General features: G+C 52.0%; 1 protein-coding gene across 1 annotated transcript in view; it reads right to left on the bottom strand.

The window, feature by feature from the left end:
• Nucleotides 1–12670: 12670 nt before the first annotated feature.
• LOC144937592 (uncharacterized) overlaps nt 12671–21421 on the bottom strand; it is a 98453-nt gene continuing 89702 nt past the window's right edge. Inside the window, exon 6 of the mRNA XM_078864913.1 lies at nt 12671–15687. Within this exon, the coding sequence (XP_078721039.1) occupies nt 15506–15687 (182 nt within the window). The 3' untranslated portion in view covers nt 12671–15505. The remainder of the gene's footprint in view (nt 15688–21421) is intronic.

Genomic DNA, 21421 nt, shown 5'->3' with positions numbered 1-21421 from the left:
CATCTTTGTACCGATGTTGGTGCATGCGAGATGGGTAACGTGTTGGGGTGTTATGTCTGGGTCAAATGAGTACCTGGTGTGATTTGGACACAACGCCGCTTGTGAGACAAAGGCGGCCGGGCGTGGTGCTGGCTACCCGCCCCCTCGTGTTCCGTGCCAGTCTTCACGAGTGCTCTCCTACAGCACTTGCCCCAACAGTCTGTTCAGGCTGTACGGGGCATCTTTGTCTCTCGTCGTCTGGTTAGCGCACCGCGCTACGAATCTGGCGTACATGCATTCGATACCCGCTCATGACCAACATCAGTGACGAATATCTGAACCGGTCGTGGGCCTCCCCTACGTCGACTCAGCCTCAAATGAGCACCTGGTTGCCGTGTGTAAACATCGCCACTGGGGAGACAAAGGCGGCCGGATGTGGTGCTGGCCACCCACCCCCTCGTGTGAGGTTCCGGCCTTTATAGGCGCTCGCCAACAGCACTTGCCCCGACAGTCTGTTAAAGGTCTATGTTGGGGATCTTTGTCTTAGTGTGTGTGTATACGTGAGATTCGTGATGATGCAGACGCACACATACCGGTGGCACGCGTAAACCAGCCAGTGGACTGCAGAATTCGGCCGTAGATCCAGGAGCTCCGGACTAATCCAAGCGAACTTTTGAGTAACAATCGCTGCACCACGTGAGCTTACTCCAGTCGCACGCAACGCGGAGCAGAACCCGGGTGCGAACTGGTTTACCCACTTCTGGGGCGCGTGGGATGAGGAGGTGGGGAGAGGGTGACTGATGGGGGGCGGGGGGGGATTAGGGAGATGGTGGGTGTGGGTGACAAGGGTGGTTGTGGGTGACGAAGGTGGATGTGGGTGAAGAGGGTGTTTGTGGGTGACGAGGGTGGTTGTGGATGAAGAGGGGGACCATCCCGGTCACCAATTCTTAACAGAAAGGATCATTGCCTATTTGTTCAAGCACACATAACTGCTGCTGATGATGATAATGGTGATGATGATGACGCTGATGATGGCGATGCTGATGATGGCGATGATGATAATGATGGCGATGATGATGGATCTTTTTGCCATAATCAAAGAAGGAAACGTAAGAATAGATTTTACCTTATCTGGCAATAAAACAGTTGTGTTAAGATGTTCACAAACATTATCAGAGCATGTTTTGTTTGTATGTTCACAAGTGCGTGTGGTTAAGGCGAACGATTCCTTGCAAAAGGGTTATATTTATTACTCCTTGGTTCTTTCGGTAAAGTCACGTAGAAAGAAAATAAATTAAATAATAATAATAGAATACGACGTTTCGATTGCAACCCAAGCAACCATCATCAGGTAAGAATGAATAAGAAAACAAACATAGCAAACTTAGAAATATAATGCAATACAGCACAGAGAGTCGGCTAACACAACAGTCAACACCCTACCTGGTTGATTACGTGCTTCCAAAGATTGCTAAATTTGAGAGAGACAAAACACAGACAAGGAGACACACAGACACACAAGCAGAAAGAGACAGAGACACACAGAGAGTGACACACACTTAGACAAACAAAAAGACAACGCCTCTGTGTCGAGGCCTTAAAACACATACTCTTTGGTTCTTTCGGTAAAGTCACGTAGGTATAACATTTATTTTATTTAACATTTTATTTTATTTTATACCTAAATAAATGTAATATCTACGTGACTTTACCGAAAGAACCAAAGAGTATGGATTCCTGCCTTAAAACACTTTTTTATTGCCAGAAAGGGTAAAACCTATTCTTATTTTTCATTCGATGTTGATGCTGATAACATTATATCGTGCAGGAAAGAGACACACACACAGACAGAGAGAGATACGAGGTCGCATTGAACGAGAACCGACGACATTTAATACAAAACTTTTTTTTTATTTTGTCCATGGACGGCTCCGTCTGCCTCTGTGCGTCACAAACAAATATAAGCATAACCGAGGGAGATCCCGCCTGGACTTGTTTCACAGTTCAATTCACGTTCAATCTCCGCGCGTGCGCGCGCGTGTGTGTGGTTTTTTTTAAGAGGCGCAGATTTTTTTTTTGCTGTCCGCGCATTACAAAATCCGGAGAATAATGTTCAATCGAAATCAAATTTAATTCAAAAATTAAACAAGCCACCACCCTCACCCAAAAGTAACGGGTTTCGTAGCTTCTCACTCTTGTCTCTCGCCGTCGTTATTCACAATAATTTTGTTTAATTTCCCGTATCTCTGCGCGCGCGCGTGTGTGTGTGTGTTATTTGTTAAACTAACAATTAACAAATTCCGTTACCAATTCAGCCAAAAGGAGATAGGGTGATGATGGTGGTGGGTGGGGGGGAAATGTACCAATATACCATATGTACAATACATAGTGCACGGGAGCAAGTACTGTTAAAAAACAACGGAAATTTTAACGACCCTTGTGTACGGAATATACACAACCAATAAACTCACTCGAGTAATCGCACGCCCGCCGTCTATAAAGTAAGGGGGTAGACGTCGTTTTTGCAAGCGTAGGGGTGGTAATCGAGGGTGGCGGGCTTGGGGATAGGAGAACCACAGGGAAGAGGGGGTAGGGTCAGGATTAGTTGTCAAGGTGAGGGTTAAGGTCATGGTCAGGATGAGATTGAAAGGAGGTTGACTTAGTGCGAGGGTTATGGTTAGGATCCTGTTTCTGAGTCAGGGTTAGGGTCTCTGGGTCAGGGTTAGGCTTAGAATGAGAGATGGAGAGAGATAAATTTAGTATGAGATCACGCAATTCATTGTATGAGTGGGGAGTACCGGTAAGAACAATTCGAAATATTAAATTAGATCCAAATGAATATTTGGAGGGGAGGGGGAAGAGTTGAAACATGTAAAAAAATTGTTCAATTCCAGCACTTTGATATCTCAGAGGGCTCGACGAAAGCCACACAAATGGGGCCCCAATCATCGGACCGCGAAGCCTCCAGTCTGGCCTCTGTTCATACCTTCACCAAAATAAATAAATACATCTGTAAATATAATAACAACAAATAAAACGGCAATGTGCTGGAAGAGACGGGCCCCATCCAGATCACGCTGATCTAATGCAGAGCGTTTGCTCTCGATTCACAGTTGCACAATGTACGAATGAGCGATTGAACTGTGCTGGGGTCAAAGTTAAGGTCGTTAGGGGTTTAGCGGGTCAGGGTTTAGCGGCACAGGGTTGTGTCGTCCCTGACCGAACACAGGATATGCTCACCACCAAAAACAAATGCATCATTACCGTATTCTCCCATATATACGACGCACTCCACCCTCCGCACACCCCTCCCCTGAATGTTTAAGTAAAAGTTGAGGCTGTGTCTCATATAATCTGGTTGATATCATCTGGGAGGTGTGTGTCTGTGTGTGTGACTGGATTTGTTTAACTTTACTGACACCGGGGGCGCAAGTAATGGGCTGCGTCTTACAATCCGGAGAATACGGTATCAGGTCTTGCAACAGAATGTAATTAAATTTGCTGACGTTTCGAGCAATAACCCTACTTCAGATGAGAGAAAGGGCAGCGTTTTCACGAGTGAAGTATGGCCTCCAAGTACAAGTTGATCTGCCCCATTCTCTATACCTGAAAGGGTCATTGCCTGAAACGTCAACCTATCATCATATAACAGGTTTCCCTCGCTCTATGCGGTAGTAGTAGATACCTTACAAAATGAGGCTCACAAAGTGAAACCACACGTGGAGCCAGCTGCCTGCCGAGTAGCGCAAGCAGTACACACACACACAGTACACACACAGTACACACACACAGTACACACACACACAGTACACACACACACACAATACACAGTACACACACACAGTACACACACACAGTACACACACACACAGTACACACACACACACAATACACAGTACACACACAATACACAGTACACACACACAGTACACACACATAGTACACACACACAGTACACACACACACACAGTACACACACAATACACAGTACACACACAATACACAGTACACACACACAGTACACACACATAGTACACACACACAGTACACACACAGTACACACACAATACACAGTACACACACACAGTACACACACATAGTACACACACACACACAGTACACACACAGTACACCCACACACACAGTACACACACACACACAGTACACACACACAGTACACACACACACAGTACACACACACAGTACACACACACAGTACACACACACACACAGTACACACACACACACAGTACACACACACACAGTACACACACACAGTACACACACACAGTACACACACACACACAGTACACACACACAGTACACACACAGTACACACACACACACAGTACACACACACATAGTGCACACACACACAGTACACACACAGTATACACACAGTACACACACACAGTACACACACACACAGTACACACACAGTACACACACACAGTACACACACATAGTACACACACATAGTACACACATATAGTACACACACAGTACACACACACACAGTACACACACACACAGTACACACACAGTACACACACAGTACACACAGTACACACACAGTACACACACACAGTACACACACATAGTACACACACATAGTACACACACAGTACACACACATAGTACACACACAATACACAGTACACACACACAGTACACACACAGTACACACACACACAATACACACACACAGTACACACACAGTACACACAGTACACACACAGTACACACACACACAGTACACACATACAGTACACACACACACAATACACACACACAGTACACACACACACAGTACACACACACACAGTACACACACAGTACACACACACACGGTACACACACACAGTATACACAGTATACACAGTACACACACACACAGTACACACACACACAGTACACACACAACGTTGTTTCACGTCCGACCGCACAGCCGCAAATCGGTGAATTCAAACCGCACAGTTTGGGTAGAAATAAATGAGCCGCATAGACGCGAAATTGCACAAACCGACCCCGCGTAGGGCGAGGGAAACCTGTACACAAAGACAAGGTGTTTGTACATCGATTATATATATAACTCGAGAGCCAAAACGTGAAACAAGACGCAACTCGGACAATGTCCCCCACATTCACAATGCCAGTGTGCTCTTTGAGAGGTCCAGAGCCGACCTGGAGAGCGCACAAACCAACACCCTCGTTCCTAGAAACCGACATCCCCAGCGAGCACCACCACCACCTCACCGCCGTCCGCGAGTCGCGGGACGACGCCGCACCGAGCAGAATGCCGGAGAACGCGACACCACTTGTGCGCGCTTCGGACAAGGCGAATGGGAAAATTGGGTGGGTGGATTTCGGGGCCATTCCGTCGTCCGTCCAGTGCCGGAAACTGGAACCAAAACGGCCGCGCTACGACGCGGCTGATGCAGCGAGAACGGAAACAAAAGTTGAAGTCCCACCGCTTGAATTCGCGGTGGAGGTGGTGAGATTCGTGATTGTATTCGTGTTTAAAGTTGTTGTTCGTGTTGTTCAGCTTGTGCTTGTACACCACTGCCAACGCAGTACCATCACATTAATATAGTAATCATTTGCTAAGCGTCCGAGTCGGACAACGAAGTTCAGATTCGAACCTCTTCCACTCATCGACCAAGTAGCCCCATCACGGGCCCGGGGGAGTCTTAAGATGAGTCGGTCAAGGCTGGCACAAGGAGTAGGAGGGTCAGGCGGGGTGGTGTGGGGAGCAGGATGAAGAAGAGGGCAATGAGGTGAGGGACGGAACGAAGAGGAGGAGGAGGGATGAGGGTTGAGGGTTGAGGCTGCCCGGAACGTTCCGGGTTTGGCACATTACTCGCGTCGCTCAGCGAAACGAATGGAACACTCCCGACGGACGGGCAGAAGGAAGTTCAGTGCAGGAGGAGGAGGAGGACGAGAAATTCCAAAACGCAAGCGGAGAGAATCGAGTCCACGGTTCCCGTCGCGATCCCGCCCGTCACCGGACAAACCCCGAACGGAAACCCTCCGCGGCGGAGCGCCACGATTCATTCGGAAAAAAATAAATACAAAAAACCAGGGGCACAACCGGGCCCACTTGGTTAGAAGTCGCGTGCGGTGGGGGGGGGGGGGCACAATGTGGGTAGCCCTGCCGCTTCAGATACGTCTGGCCAACGTGAAAGAGTCGGCTAACAAATACCGATTAGGGGGGCATTCTGGAGCCCCCCCCCCTCTACCCCTTGCCCCCTGCATTGAAGTAAGCGCAGCAATTGCAGGGATTGCGCCTTCACGTTTGCATGTCCGGGTCGGCGACACCAACGAAACGAAAAAAAAGAGAAACAGATTTCCGCAACTAGGCACACCACAGCCAGTGGACGTCTCGAGACGGCTGTGGCGACCAGTCACGTGCCGCTACCTCCAGTTGCATCAGCGGCCCGGGAAATATTTAGCGACACGATTAATCCCTGGGGCACGACACTTCTCTTCGTGTGAAAGTGATCCAGCTAAGAAAGAGGGAGGGACGTGGGGGGGTGGGTGGGGTGGGGACTGTGCTAGTGTTACCTGCCAACTTTGCGGTGGAAGCAGCTCACATAGTCAGAAGTGGAACCGTGGATGCGATGCAAACTTTAGCGAGACGGTGTGATAGCTCTGGGTGAGTGTAAGGGGGTTGCGAGTCAAGTGGGGAGTCCAGGTGGTGCTGGTTCAGTGGGTGGGTGGGTGCAGGAGGTGGGGTAAAGCGTGGGCAATGGTTGTTGGGTTCCTTTCGTCCCCGGCTCCCAAATCTACACGGTGCTGAAATTCCCACGCCTGTTCCTGTTTAATGCGTGCAGGAGGCATGTGGAGGGGGCTAGGGTGGGTGTGTCAGTGATTAAACGAGTGCGTGTTAGAATCGGAATCTTTATTTAGACTGGAGGAATCCGATTAGCGATGAAGCTTTTGTTCACAGATGTGCGGTAAGGTACTGCTGACAAAGTTACCACAACAAACGTGAGTGGGGTGGGTTGAACCAGAGCGTGAGTGAACAGTTGGGCGGATAGGTGAGTGAACGGGGCTAGCGATTGAATGAAATAGCGACCGAGTGAGTGGGTGAGTGAGTGAGCGAGCAGACGAGTGAACGATGAAGTTCATGTCGGAGCGGGGTGAGACTGAGCGCGTTGGTGCGCGTGAGAGGCGGCGTGGGAGCTGCCGTGGAGGAGGCGAAGGGAGGAGAGGCGTGGGGTGGGAAGGTGTGAAGTGGCAGGCTCCGAGTGGTACCGCTGGGACCAGTCCCAAGCAAAGCAAAAGATTAAAAAACCTTGCCGCACCTCGCCCGGTTTCGTCCCCACTTACCCGTCGCCCATAGAAGGCCAGGAGATGGGGGAAGGGGTGGGGGGCTCCAGACAAATCGGGGGGGGAGGGCATTGGCCGCCCTCCCCCCTCACCCCCGTCCTGACAGACAGACGCAGCAGATACCAACCGCACCGCCACGCTCCAGCTGCTTCGCTTCGCCACGGCTCGCGAAATGCGATCCACACGCACGCGCGCGTGCGCGCACACACACAAAGACAAAGATCGCCCGTGTAGCCTTTATCAGACTGTTGGGGGCAAGTGCTGTTTGCGAGTAGCACCAATGATGGCCGGCACGGCACACACACGAAGGGGTGGGTGGCCAGCACCACGCCCGGCCGCTTTTGTCTTCCGAGTGGCGATGTTTACACACCGCACCAGGTACTCATTCAAGGCTGAGTCGACCTAGGGGAGGCCCAAGATCCGGTTCAGATATCCGCCAGCGATGTTGGCTCTAAGAACCACGCTACCGCTCCCCACACACGAGCACGATTCGAAATAACGATTCAATTTCACGATGTAATCGATTGGAGTAACATCATCTATTCACGTCGCATCGTGAGCGATCAGCCATTATTGATCCACTGCTGGATGAGGGTCTCCCACTCTCCCCACGCCGCTGCCCACTCGCATTCCTCGCGATTCCGCGGATGTAAAAAATGATCCGCCCAGCACCCGCACGTGAACTGATTTTTCTCGCTCCGTCTCCTCGGTTGTACGTTGTCCTCTAGGACGGACAATTGGGAAATAAACGATGATTTGACTGAAATCCATTCAATGCACGTTGTCGGTCAGGGTAATCGCTAGATATTAATCGATAATTTATCCCGGGGGAATTTGCCGTGTTCTTCGGATTATAAGACGCATTTCCACCCCACCCCCCACCCTATATTTCAAGGGCAAAGCAGGAGGTGCGTCTTGTAATCCGGTGCGTGCGCACGTGGGACCAGATCTGCGCGGAGCGGTGGTGCAGTGGTTAGCGCACTGGGAACCCAGCGATCCGCGTTCGATTCCCGATCATCGCTAACACCGGCGAGAGCTGATCTGACAATCGTCGCTGGTGTTGGTGGCCGTGGGCAGGGAATCCAACTCGGGTCGCAGGGTTCGTGGCGCAGCGTAGCGCTAACCGTTGCACCACCGCTCCCCAGGTGTAACACTTCACACACGCAGACAGACACGGCATCACCTGCTGATATCAATCGTCCGGATGGCGCCCGATCTCACGGGATCTCAAACAAACAACTCAGCACGACCGTCAATAGACACCGTGGCATTAAATACAAATACATCATGGGCGACGTTTCAGGCAATGGGCCTGACCAACATGCCTAAAACGATGGTGTTATAGGCGGTAAAGGCGCTCTATTTCGAGGAGCGTGGAGGATCAAAGGGGTGTGAGTGGGATCAATGGGGGATGGGGGGGTGATGGGATCAGTAGAAGAAGGGGGATCTACAGGGAGACGAGTAGAATCAATGTGGGTAGCGAGGGGTATCTGTGGTGGGTGGAGGGAGGGGGGGATCAATGGGGGGCGTGGGGCAGCACGTCCATGCCCCACGTGGCAGGGGTGCCCAGCTGTGCGCGCGGGTACCATCTGTCGCCTAGACTATGACAGGATAGTGACTATGACAGGATAGTGACTATGACAGGATCGTGACTATGACAGGATAGTGACTATGGCAGGATAGTGACTATGGCAGGATCGTGACTATGATAGGATCGTGACTATGACAGGATCGTGACTATGGCAGGATAGTGACTATGGCAGGATAGTGACTATGGCAGGATCGTGACTATGACAGGGTAGTGACTATAACAGGATAGTGACTATGACAGGATAGTGACTATGACAGGATCGTGACTATGGCAGGATAGTGACTATGACAGGATCGTGACTATGATAGGATCGTGACTATGACAGGATAGTGACTATGACAGGATAGTGACTATGACAGGATCGTGACTATGACAGGATAGTGACTATGACAGGATAGTGACTATGACAGGGTAGTGACTATGACAGGATAGTGACTATGACAGGATAGTGACTATGACAGGATAGTGACTATGACAGGATCGTGACTATGACATGATAGTGACTATGACAGGATAGTGACTATGACAGGGTAGTGACTATGACAGGGTAGTGACTATGACAGGATAGTGACTATGACAGGATAGTGACTATGACAGGATAGTGACTATGACAGGATAGTGACTATGACAGGATCGTGACTATGACAGGATCGTGACTATGACAGGATCGTGACTATGATAGGATAGTGACTATGACAGGATCGTGACTGTGACAGGATAGTGACTGTGACAGGATAGTGACTATGACAGGATAGTGACTATGACAGGATCGTGACTATGACAGGATCGTGACTATGATAGGATAGTGACTATGACAGGATCGTGACTGTGACAGGATCGTGACTGTGACAGGATAGTGACTATGACAGGATAGTGACTATGACAGGATAGTGACTATGACAGGATAGTGACTATGACAGGATAGTGACTATGACAGGATAGTGACTATGACAGGGTAGTGACTATGACAGGGTAGTGACTATGACAGGATAGTGACTATGACAGGGTAGTGACTATGACAGGGTAGTGACTATAACAGGATAGTGACTATGACAGGATCGTGACTATGACAGGACAGTGACTATGACAGGATAGTGACTATGACAGGATAGTGACTATGACAGGGTAGTGACTATGACAGGGTAGTGACTATGACAGGGTAGTGACTATGACAGGATAGTGGTGCGCAGGCGGTCCAACTGCCACAAGGGGTCCAGGTACCGGGATACACATCTGGGGGGGGGTTGGAGGTGAATTAGAAGCAGTCGATTGATTCACTCAAACGACTGTGGATTCTGCAGATCACTCTGCCTTGGATTCTGCAGATTCACTCCACTCTGGATGCTGCAGACTCACTCCTCCCACTGTGGATTATATAGATTCACTCAACTGGGGATTCTGCAGATTCAATCCACTGTTGATTCTGCAGATTCAATCCACTGTGGATTATGTAGATTCACTCCACTCTGGATTGCAGACTCACTCTGGATTGCAGACTCACTTTGTATTGGATTCTCCAGATTCTGCAGACTCTATTGATGAGATCATAAAAAGGGATGATTCAGTAAAAGGTAAACTTTTGATAACTCCTGCTGATGCTGGCTGTAATCTCCAGCGAAATGTTAGACAATTTTGTCAAAAATGTTGCTGCTGGCCTTTCAATATTCCTCCGATTTGCTGAAAATCCAAATCAAGTGGCATGTTTGGCCATGGCGTGTCAACTCGATTCGATTGATTCTGTCGTTGGGTGGGTGGTGGAGAGTTATAATAAAATAAAATTGAAATCATAAACGAGGGGGAATTTAAGAAACTTGCGGCGTTGTTCCAACTGCCGCGCCAGGAGGAGGAATTGAACCGGCGGCGATGGTAGCAGCAGCAGCAGCATCCTCACAAAAGACAACTTCTAATTAAACAAAAACTGACCTGGGCCAAACATCCCAATGTGGCAGGCAGGACCCTCTTGGGAAACAGCCCCGAGACACGGCCAGGTTTTTCTCCGCATAAAGAAAAAAAATAAAACGCCACTGCCAAGACACCAAATATCCTCACACGTGATTGTAAAACCCGCGGTGGACTAAGCATGCACACACACAGTTCCCCGGATCCGGAGCGATAAATTGTAGGGGCCACCAAAGACAAAAATCCCCCCGTATAGCCTTAACAGAGTGTTGGGGCAAGTGCTTTTAGCGAGCGCCTATGAAGGCCGGCACGGCTCACGAGAGGCTGGGTGGTCAGCACCACGCCCGGCCGTCTTTGTCTCCCCAGTCGCAATGTTTACACACAATGCACCAGCTACTCATTTGAGGCTGAGCTAGGGGAGGCCCAGGACCAATTCAGATAATCGTCACTGGTGTTGGCCGTGAGCGGGTGATCGAACTCGGGGGCGCCGGGTTTGTAGCGCAGCGCGCTGATCTCTACACTACCAATCCCAGCCGCCACCACCACCACCACCCACCACCACCACCCACTACCACCACCCACCACCACCACTCACCACCCACCACCACCACCACCCACCAAAGTCATAGCCGCATGAAGAACGCAAAGATCAGCGGAAACTCCTTGAATTTGCGCCGCGTGACCTCGAGCGAGAGGCTTGTATCACTGCCAACAAATTCTTTCGTAAAAAAAAATCTTTTGGAGCTGATCTACGATTTTTTTTTGTTTCACACTGGGTGGCTACGATACTGCCCCTGGTGTTGCTATGGGCAGGACTCACTTGCAGCCGGGTCTGTCGCCGACCTGAAGAAATAATTGACCTGCCGGTAAAACCACATCCAGCGTGTACCTCCCTCTCGCGATGGTTTTAGTTGCTATATAAAGCCCACCAGCGACGCTGGGAATATTCAGTGATAAACGGAGCCTGGGTGTCGGTGACAGGGTAAGACGAGTGAGCAGGTGAGCAGGTAGGTGAGTAGCTGATCGGGTAAGCGGGCGCTTAGGTGAGTGGGTACTTGAGCGCTTAGGTGAGTGGGTGGGTGAGTGGGCGCGCGAGTGGGATTCATTTCAGCCGGGTTTGCCCAGGTCTATTGGAAACCCGTAAAATATGTCTCTGCCTGGCACAGCACATCCAGTAGAGCCTCTTCTTTGCTACTGCTCTGGCTGCTACCAGTCGCGTGCTGGTGCATCCCTGTAATCCAGCACTGTGGAGGCAAGGGTCGGTGGATCACGCAAACGTCGTGAAACTGCCTTCACGCCGGGCATCGAGGCGATGCCCGTACCCTGGCTGGCCGGGAGAAGGCAGTTGAGCAAAGTGCCGACTCCACGTGCTCAGGGGGGATACAGCGTTCCCCCCTCGCACGCATGGGGGTTTGTCCGGGTGCTCCGGTTTCGCCTCCCACGTGTAAACAGTCTCATTAGATCGGACCGCAGAGCTCGTGGGGGAATTTGGCACCGGCTCCTCACCGCCTGGCTGCTGCTCGTCCTTGGTTCCTCCTCCTCCTATCGCGCCTCTGCGCTCGTTCTCTCTCGACGGGGGCGAGGAGCGAGCGCTGTGCGCTGTGCGGGGCCGGCGCATTGCGAGCCGACGCAAGTTTTATTGCGCCGACGACTCCAGTTTCCCAGCATCCCGGAAAATAGTCGGGTGAGAAATGAAGCCCGCCCACCCCCCCCCCCCCCCCGGTCTCATTGGGATGAAAGGAACGGGGATAAACGTGTTTACAAAATGCAACAAAAAAAAAACGAGAAATATCTGGTCAAAGTTTTTTCCCGAGTTTCACATCACATCGTGCCCCCCCCCCAACCCACCTCCCCCCCCCCCCCCACCACAAAAAGACCGTCTGCCCGTTTGCGAAACACACGAGGAACAAAAAAATATATTCGTATCTATATAGGTCTCTGTGCGCTTCCCCGTGCGTCCGCCCGCCCGCCTTGTACGCAATGCAGCTCCGATTCCGCCCGTAAAATAACCGCGGTGAGTTTCACTCGCGAGGCTCTGGTGCAGTGCACATCGACCACTCGGCGTGGAGCAATGCGGCCGCGGGGTGGGTCGCTTGCATATTCCGTGCCGTGTTCATCTTGCGGCGATCAGAAATACTGGTGGGAGTTTGTACAGCAGTGGCGTCGCAGTCGTAGTGGGAGTCCTGTGAAACTCCTCTCATCCGCGATCCGTACGATCCGTGACAACTGTTGGTGTTATTATCGGTATTCCTATTCTTACGAGTATCCGCAATTATCCAGTTGTCACGGGCGAGTGGAGTAAATTTGCAGATCGCCCCACGGATAAAAGAAACATTGATGCCCCCCCCCTCCCTCACGACATAATCGGGAATAAGAGGAGTTTTACAGTAGTAGTAGTAGCGGCGGCGTTATCATCACGATTATCATCAGGGTTTAATTTCAGGCCAGGTCCGTCCGGGTGTCAGCTATTCCGGGAAAATATTCCCACGCCCGGCACACCACATCACGTTTACCTTCTCTCGCTCGCTCATGCCCGTGGCTACGAACAAGCCACGTGCCACCTACTCCAGTAGAGCAAAGTGCGTGCCCCCCCCCCCCCGGGCGCAACTGCTATGTCCGGTAAATCCTCTCGAAATATCCTGCGAGAAATTAGACCCTGATCATCATCATCATCGTCGTCGTTGTCATCGCCATCGTAAATATCCCGTCCGCCTGACGCAGTTCAGCAGCATGGCACTTGGTATAAAACGCAGTTAGTGCTTTTCAGGGAAGAGGGAAACAATTACGACGACAAAAGAGAGATTCCTGTCCCAAGATCGAATATTTCGGCTCCCGTCTAAAAATTAGAATTCCGAGCCGAGAATTTTATGTTTCGTTTTAAATAATTCACCCGGTCACGCGAGCGAAGGCCTTGGGGCTTCGCCCAGCGTCGAAGCAGTGATGGATTTTGTTGTTGTTGTTGTTGTGTCACATTTAGATTTACAACAACAAAAATTCACAACGTTCCCAAACCTGATCAATATCCACGTCGCTTTTCACTGCATCGTTCAGAAAGAGAAAAAAAATACACACCGTGTGTTATTACTAGGACCGGGATAGCCTCTGCTAACTCTCTGTGTCACTATATATATATAATTTTATATAAATAAGTTTAGGTAGTTTATTTTATTTTAATTGTTCATTGAATAAGCAGTCGCTAGAGTGTGTGTGTGTGCAACAGGTGGTGATGCCAGTCACCTCACCGAGTTAACCCATAACACCTGGGGTCTGATAGATGACGGCCCACCAGCGAGCCTTCCACCACTGTTAACGTGCACCTAGTCTGGCACGAGAGCCAGTGGCGAGGGTCACCGCCACTGAACGGTGAACTGTGGCTGTTGTTACCATTCAACGTGCAAAACCTTCCACACTTTCACACGACGTCAAAGTGCACCGAGCCTGGTACGGGGGGGGCGGTGACGTCACCGCGACTTAGTGATGAACAGTGGTGGTTGTTGTTGTTGTTGTAAATTGTTGTGCTATTGCCACTGCTGCTGTTAGCCCGGGCGTAAATAACCCGGGACCAAAGCACAGAAAATTATCTCACGAACTGTCAAACGTCCAGCAGGCCACGATAGCAACTTCACGCAGAATTACGACACATCTTATCATAAATCTTATCTTAAATCAAACTTACGCCACTGCATGTCGTTCTGTACTCATTTATACACGACTCCAGGTATCATCTCACTTCTCAGTAGGCTTGATACTTGTGGTTGGCAAAACACAATCTCTTGAAAAGTCCATCACCGTTTGGGGTGCGATTTGATCATTTGCTTTCACGTGCGGTGAATGTAGCAGGCTCTAGTGGCCGGAGGGGGGGTCACATCATTGAAAACGGAATATATGAATTCGAACCGGCGAGATCTTGATGCCTGTACCTTGAGTTTGAGAGTCGATAATAGTCCGTATCGATCGATTTCATCGTTACGCCCCTAATAACACAGATGATATGTTCATGTGAAAACAGTAGGAAAATGCTATCGTGTGTAAATTCACATTTATTGGCCGCATGGAGAAATTGGTACCACCAAAATGTATCCACCCTCCAATGGTACCAATGTCTGTTTGATGTGGTGTGTTTTTCGTGCAAGTTTGCGTGCGCGAGACGAGAGCATCGAGTGTGTGAGTGTATCTGTTGCGTTTGGTGTGTTGGTCACCATGAAGTCGTGCACGCACGTGCACACGCGTAAGTCACTGCGTGTGCGCTTGCGTGCATGCGTCTGCATGTGCGAGCCGGTGTGCGTGTAGGTGGGCGCTTGTAAGTGCAAGCTCGTGTACACGTGTGAGTGCGTTGAAAGCGGCAGGACTTGTGCAAGCATGTGAGTGCGCGCGGACACAAACCACACGCGCACAACCTCCACCGGTGTAAACGTCCATCCAACATCCACCAACCCTCCGCCTCCTCCTCCTGTTGCTTTGCCACCCCGACTCCTCCGACGCCTCACGCCGGGGCCTCAAAACCCACGCCTCAAACCTCGGGGCTTAAATCCCACGCCTCAACCCCAGGCCTCAAACTCTGGGATGAAACCGAGTGCGTCAAAGCCAGGTCTCAACCTTGACCCTTGCTCCTTCACGCAGACCCCGCAAAACCCCCGCAGGGCCTCGCCACACACAGGGGGGGGGAGGCCACCCACCCCCTCCCCCCCCCCCCCCCCGGGGCCCTCACACCAACATGTGGCGTTTGCGGTGCAGCGCGAGGTGGTCGGAGCGCGAGAAGGAGCGCTCGCAGTCCACGCACTTGAAGGGCTTCACGCCCGTGTGCTTGCGGAAGTGACGCGTCAGCTCGTCCGAGCGCGCGAACTTCCACGTGCAGCCGTCCCACGTGCAGCGGTAGGGCTTCTCGCCTGCGCGCGCACGCACGCACACGACGAGACACAATGCAGCAACTTGAAGATCTCCACGCCACACGCGGCGCGCCCGCACAGCGCAAGCACCTCGCGCAGGCGGGTTAGAACACCGCTCGACGAGCAGACGAGGTGCGAGTCGCTACAATGGATAGAAGCAAGCGTCTCTCTGCTTGGAAAAGCGTATCAGGATGACGCCTCCCGTCGTCTGATTGGAGTCGTTTCCGACTCAAAATGTGCGCTCCTCCTACAGAGGGGCAAACACGTGGAAGTCCAGCAGCAGCAACAGGCGGCAGAGAGAGGGGCCTCCCGTCCACGCTGCACTGGGCTGTGGGTGGAGGCTGTGTTGACAAATAAACTCTATGAATAATAATACACGAATGTCAACTTGTAAAACGCCGCACCGTATTCGCTCGCTCTCTTAGAGAGAGAACGACTCAGAGGCGCGAGGAGAAACATTCCCCTCCAAGCTCTGCGGTCCTCTACATATGAACGTGTTATTGGCCATTTAATGAGTGTTTACGCGCGAGAGGAAACCGGAGACAACCCACGCGTACGAGGGAGAAACACTCCATCCCGCAGAGATGGAACAGGTGGAGTCCACATTTTGCTGCCCCGCTTTCTCCTGGCGAGCCAGAGGATGGCTTCCTCCTCAACAGCCCACGCGGAGAAGGGAGTTTCACAACACGAGTGCGATCCAACAATCCTCGCCGCCCCCACGGTACTGGACTTACAGGCCGGCTGCCACCATCATGGAGTTAAACAAAAAATAACTCTCCCAGCGGGCAAAACATCGGCGCACAACTTGAGTCGCCCCTTCCGTACCCCCCATACGCGCGGCGCATCACGAAATCCCGAGATTGATGCGTACGGCGCCTATAAATAAACCAAACAACGCGCGCATCTTGGGGTGGGGGGGGTAAACATCTTGGGGGGTAAACACGACGGCGGCGGCCAGCTTTACTCTGCCGGCCTCCGCCGAAGCCAGCACGCGTCCCAACAACTCGGCACGGTGGGACCGCCGCCCGCTTGCCGTGCTGGTGCGAGGAGAGTGGCCGCCGGGAGCTGCCCGTAACATTCCGCCTCTTTCACGCGGCATTTAGCGCCTGTGCATCACGCCACGAGACTCGCGGAGACCCACACACACCGCCCCCCCCCCCGCGCCCAGCTTTGCACTTGGCGGGCTTACGAAAAAATCAGCCGGAACGCGCCCCGGTCGCGATGGAACTCCAAAGCCTCAGCAGAGTTGACTGAGCCTGGTTTATCGCTTGGATGGGTGACCACCATCATTATCACCGCCACCGCCGCCACCACCACCACTGGGGCTTGCCAGGTGCTGCAGGCGTGCCACTGCGGTGATGTGGCCAGGGGATGGGCTGTGGTGAATGCTCGTCCATCGTATGCAGAGAGGGCTTTCTCTGGTTTCCTCCCATACGCAGCCCAAGTGTTTGTGGTTTTGCTATTAATGAGGGCCAGGGGCAATGCTTGCCCTAGGGCTAATGCTGGGGCAAGGGGTAATGCTAGCAATTGGGCTTAGCTAATACAGTACTCCCCATACGATCATAAGCGAGCAGTGAGCACCACACACGCGCACAACAACAACAACAACACACCTCGAATGGCATTTGCTCTGCAGTTACCCAGCCAAGCTTTTAACTCTCGCATCTCAGTATTTTTAGAGAACATCAGATTAAATATTTGAATTCAGCTCCAACGACGCTGCGTGTTCCCCATCCGACAATGCAATCTGAGCGATCTATGAAACACAAAACGTACACACCAAGACAAAGATTCCCCGTATAGCCTGCAACAGACTGTTGGGGCAAGTGCTGTTAGCGAGCACTTATGAAGGCCGGCACGGCACACACATACACACACGAAGGGGTGGGTGGCCAGCACCACGCCCAGCCGCTTTTGTCTTCCGAGTGGCGGTGTTTACACATCACACCAGGTACTCATTTAAGGCTGAGTCGACCTAGGGGGAGATAAATCGCCACTGGTGTTGGCCGTGAGCAGGAATCGAACTCGGGTCGCCCGGATTCGTAGCGTAGCGCGCTAACCGCCTACGCTACCGCTCCCCACTATTAAACGCACGCGCACACACAAATGTTCACACGCACGTACCCGGAGGTTTTTTTATTTTTAGTTGCAAAACACCGTGAGACCATTCTTCTCGATTCGGGAGAAACGGGGGTGGGAGGGGTGGTCTGGGGAGAGACAAATGTGCTTTGTCATCCGCAGGTGATCCGTCACGGCTCGGAAGTGAGAAACTTCCGATTCGTGGACACACGCCTTGCTCAAATGAGTCTCAGGACTCTCTCTCTCTAAAGAGGGCTCTCCGCTGCTGCTGTACACGGGGACGTTTGGCCGACCGCGGCTGGCGCTGGGAACGAGGTGCCCGCTTGCCCGAAACGTCGCCCCGTTGCCCATCGCTCTCTCCGCGTGATTTTTTCGCACGGCGCGGTGCCCGACGTTTCGCTGCGATTTGGTGAGCGTTGCACAACAAAGGGGGGTTTGGTGGCGTGCGCCGGGAGGGGGGAGGGGGGAGGAGGAGGTTTGGGATGTTTACGAGGAAGGTGGAGAGGAGGCCGGAGGCGTGGGGGGATCAGGGGGGGAGGGAGACGTGGGGGAGCGTGGGGGGATCAGGGGGAGGGAGGCGTGGGGAATTAGGGGGAGGGAGATGTGAAGGATCAGGGGGGGGGGTGTGGGGGATCAGGGGGAGGGAGATGTTGGGGGATCAGGGAGAGGGAGATGTTGGGGAATTAGGGGGAGGGAGATTTTTTAAGCATCAGGGGGAGGGAGATGTTGGGGGATCAGGGGAAGGGAGATGTTGGGGATCAGGGGGAGGGAGACCTGGGGGATCAGGGGGAGGGAGACGTGGGAGATCAGGGGGAGGGAGATGTTGGGGATCAGGGGGAGGGAGACATTACGAGCGGGAGGGAGGAACAGAGGGCTAGAAAAAACGAGTGTTCGCGTGTGTAATCATTACCCGTCAATCCCTGCTCCGGGCGCTGCAAGCCCACACTTCAAAGCCACAACCCTGCCACAACACATCCCGTCCTAGCGTAGAACATAATCATCCAGGATCTATCAACCACTGGATGAAGCCCACCGCAGGCCATGACCGTCTCTCATGACCTCACGAAGCAACGCTGCATCCAGCCGCTGCACACGAGCCCCATCGAAACTAAACTATTTTTTTACACCATTGGAACCTCATTTGCCAGTAAAAAATTAGGTTCCGATGGTGTAAATGCTTACCCCGAGCTCTCATACTCTGATGGTGCATTGTCTTTGAGTTGTGCGCCTTTTGGCGTCATCTGGTCCAACACCATATGAGACTAGGCTCTAAGGAAAGCTGTCTCGGGTGTGGACCAATCAACTTCAAGGACAGTGCACATTATCAGAGTTATGTTTTTTGTTTGCATTATGACCGCAGGTATTGTGGTCAATGCAAACATGACTCCTTGTAAAAAAGGTGTCAGTTTTGTTGCCAGATAGAAGGGTAAAAAAAGACAATTATCATAAACTAGTTTTGTTTTTTACCAGGTGAGGCCCACTGAGCTGAACAACTCTTTTTCAGAAGCGACCTGGCTATCACAAATGATAGCTCAACGAAGTGGCTTATCAATGTGGAAATATATAATAGCCAAGTAGTGTACTATAAAGCCGTGTGGTTTTATAAATGTGGGGGGCAACACCGGAGGACCCGCAGAAAAATCCACGCGACCACGGGGAGAGAGAGAAACACGCAAACTCCAAATATACAGCAGCAGGCTTCAGGGGCGGGATCGAACCCACGACCTCCTGTATACCAGGCGAGGTAGCAAACATCTCATAGCCACTGTGATGATGATAATGATGATGAGAGAGAGAGAGAGACACCGCAAACTCCCAAAATACACAACAGGTACCAGGGGCGGGATCGAACCCACGACCTCCTGTACACCAGGCGAGGTAGTTAACATCTCATAGCCACCGTGATGATGATGAGAGAGAGAGAGACACCGCAAACTCCCAAAATACACAACAGGCACCAGGGTCGGGATCGAACCGACGACCTCCTGTACACAAGGTGAGGTAGTTAACATCTCATAGCCACCGTGATGATGATGATGATGATGAGAGAGAGAGAGAGACACCGCAAACTCCCAAAATACACAACAGGTACCAGGGGCGGGATCGAACCCACGACCTCCTGTACACCAGGCGAGGTAGCAAACATCTCGCGAGTTTCTGTTCTTCGGCTTTCGTTGCACTTTTTCTTGCCAACGTCCGTGTTTCTCGTCCGTAGATCGCAGCAGGTAATGTATGCTCCGAAAAAAATAGCACGTCACAGAGATGCTCACTGAACGACTTCTAGTCAAGGGCTGAACGAAAAACGACGGTGCGTGGATGAAATTTTAAATGTGGTTATAGTTGAAATCGGACGAAAGAGCGAAGCGACGAAAATCAAGTGGATGAAAGTGAATATATCGCTGGATGTCGAACTTCTTTCGCGCCTTACGTAGCCAACAGTGCTAGTCGGAGGTACGCAAGGCGTCAGCCCATGGTGAAGACTGCTCGTGGTCGACACTGCCCCTCCTGAATACAATATCTGTGTAATAAAGAGCTTTATAGTTCATCGGATTCCTCCAGTATCAAGACAGATTCTGATTTTGATTCTGACACTGGTAGCATTGGAGGCTGGTGGCATTTTCCACCCCAGGTGGTACCGATCAGGTGCCTTAGCGCTTGAACCATCAATGTGGTAGATCTGATTGACACCTCCGGCAGCTGCAGCAGCAGCAGCAGCAGCTACAGCTGTCTCATAGCGCACCCTCGTGGCAGCAATAGAGCCGCCTTGGTGACTTGGCACAGAGAGACGCAGCCCTGAAACTGCTCGCTCGCGCCACCTACTGGCAAAAGTGCTTCCACCAAAGCAGAGGTCGCAAACGGGTTTTGATTCTTTACCCGTACCCGTACCCGGCCGCACCAGGGTCGCAAACGGGTACCCGTACCCGGCCGTACCCGTACCCTACCCGTACCCGGCCGGGTACCCTACCCGTACCCGGCCGGGTACGGGTAGGGTACGGGTATCGGGTACCTGATTGCGACCTCTGGGATGAAGCCATGTTGCAGGCGCGGGTGGGTTGATTCTAGGAACTTGAATTGTGAGAAGAGACAAGACGTTGGGAAATGAGTGACAAACAGTTACTCACCAGTGACTCACGGTCTACCCGTACCCGTATCCGGCCGGGCCCAGTAGCAGCGTCCTACCCGGCCGGGTACGGGTAGCCGGGTATCGGGTAGGGTACGGGTATCGGGTACCCGGTTGCGACCTCTGCACCAAAGGAAGCTCGAAAGAACCCCTCTTCCTGGGAATTTGGCCTACTCTTCCGTGCTGGTCCATTCATCAACACACTCGCACCCTCAGCTCTCCACGACTCGTATTCCCACTTACCCATGCCTTGACCTGCCCACTCATCTGAACACTCACCTGCGTGTTCACCTCCCACTCACTTCTCCACTCACCTATATTCTCAATTGCTTTCCTACCAGAGTCCTCGATTGTACAACAACAACCGCCATTCGCCACTAAGTGGCGCTGACGTCACAACGACGCTTGTACCAGGCTATGTGCACGTTGAGGCCACGTGAAGTGTAGAACGCCCGCTGGCAGGAGGTCACGGGGCAGACCCCAGGTGCCACGGGTCGACTGACTGAGATGACTGGCTGATGCACCACCTGTGCC

Source organism: Lampetra fluviatilis, chromosome 19, assembly GCF_964198595.1.
Source record: "Lampetra fluviatilis chromosome 19, kcLamFluv1.1, whole genome shotgun sequence".
Classification (NCBI taxonomy): Eukaryota; Metazoa; Chordata; class Hyperoartia; order Petromyzontiformes; family Petromyzontidae; genus Lampetra; species Lampetra fluviatilis.
The sequence above is the reverse complement of the archived record's forward strand: the minus strand, read 5'-3'. Positions and strand labels throughout refer to the sequence as shown.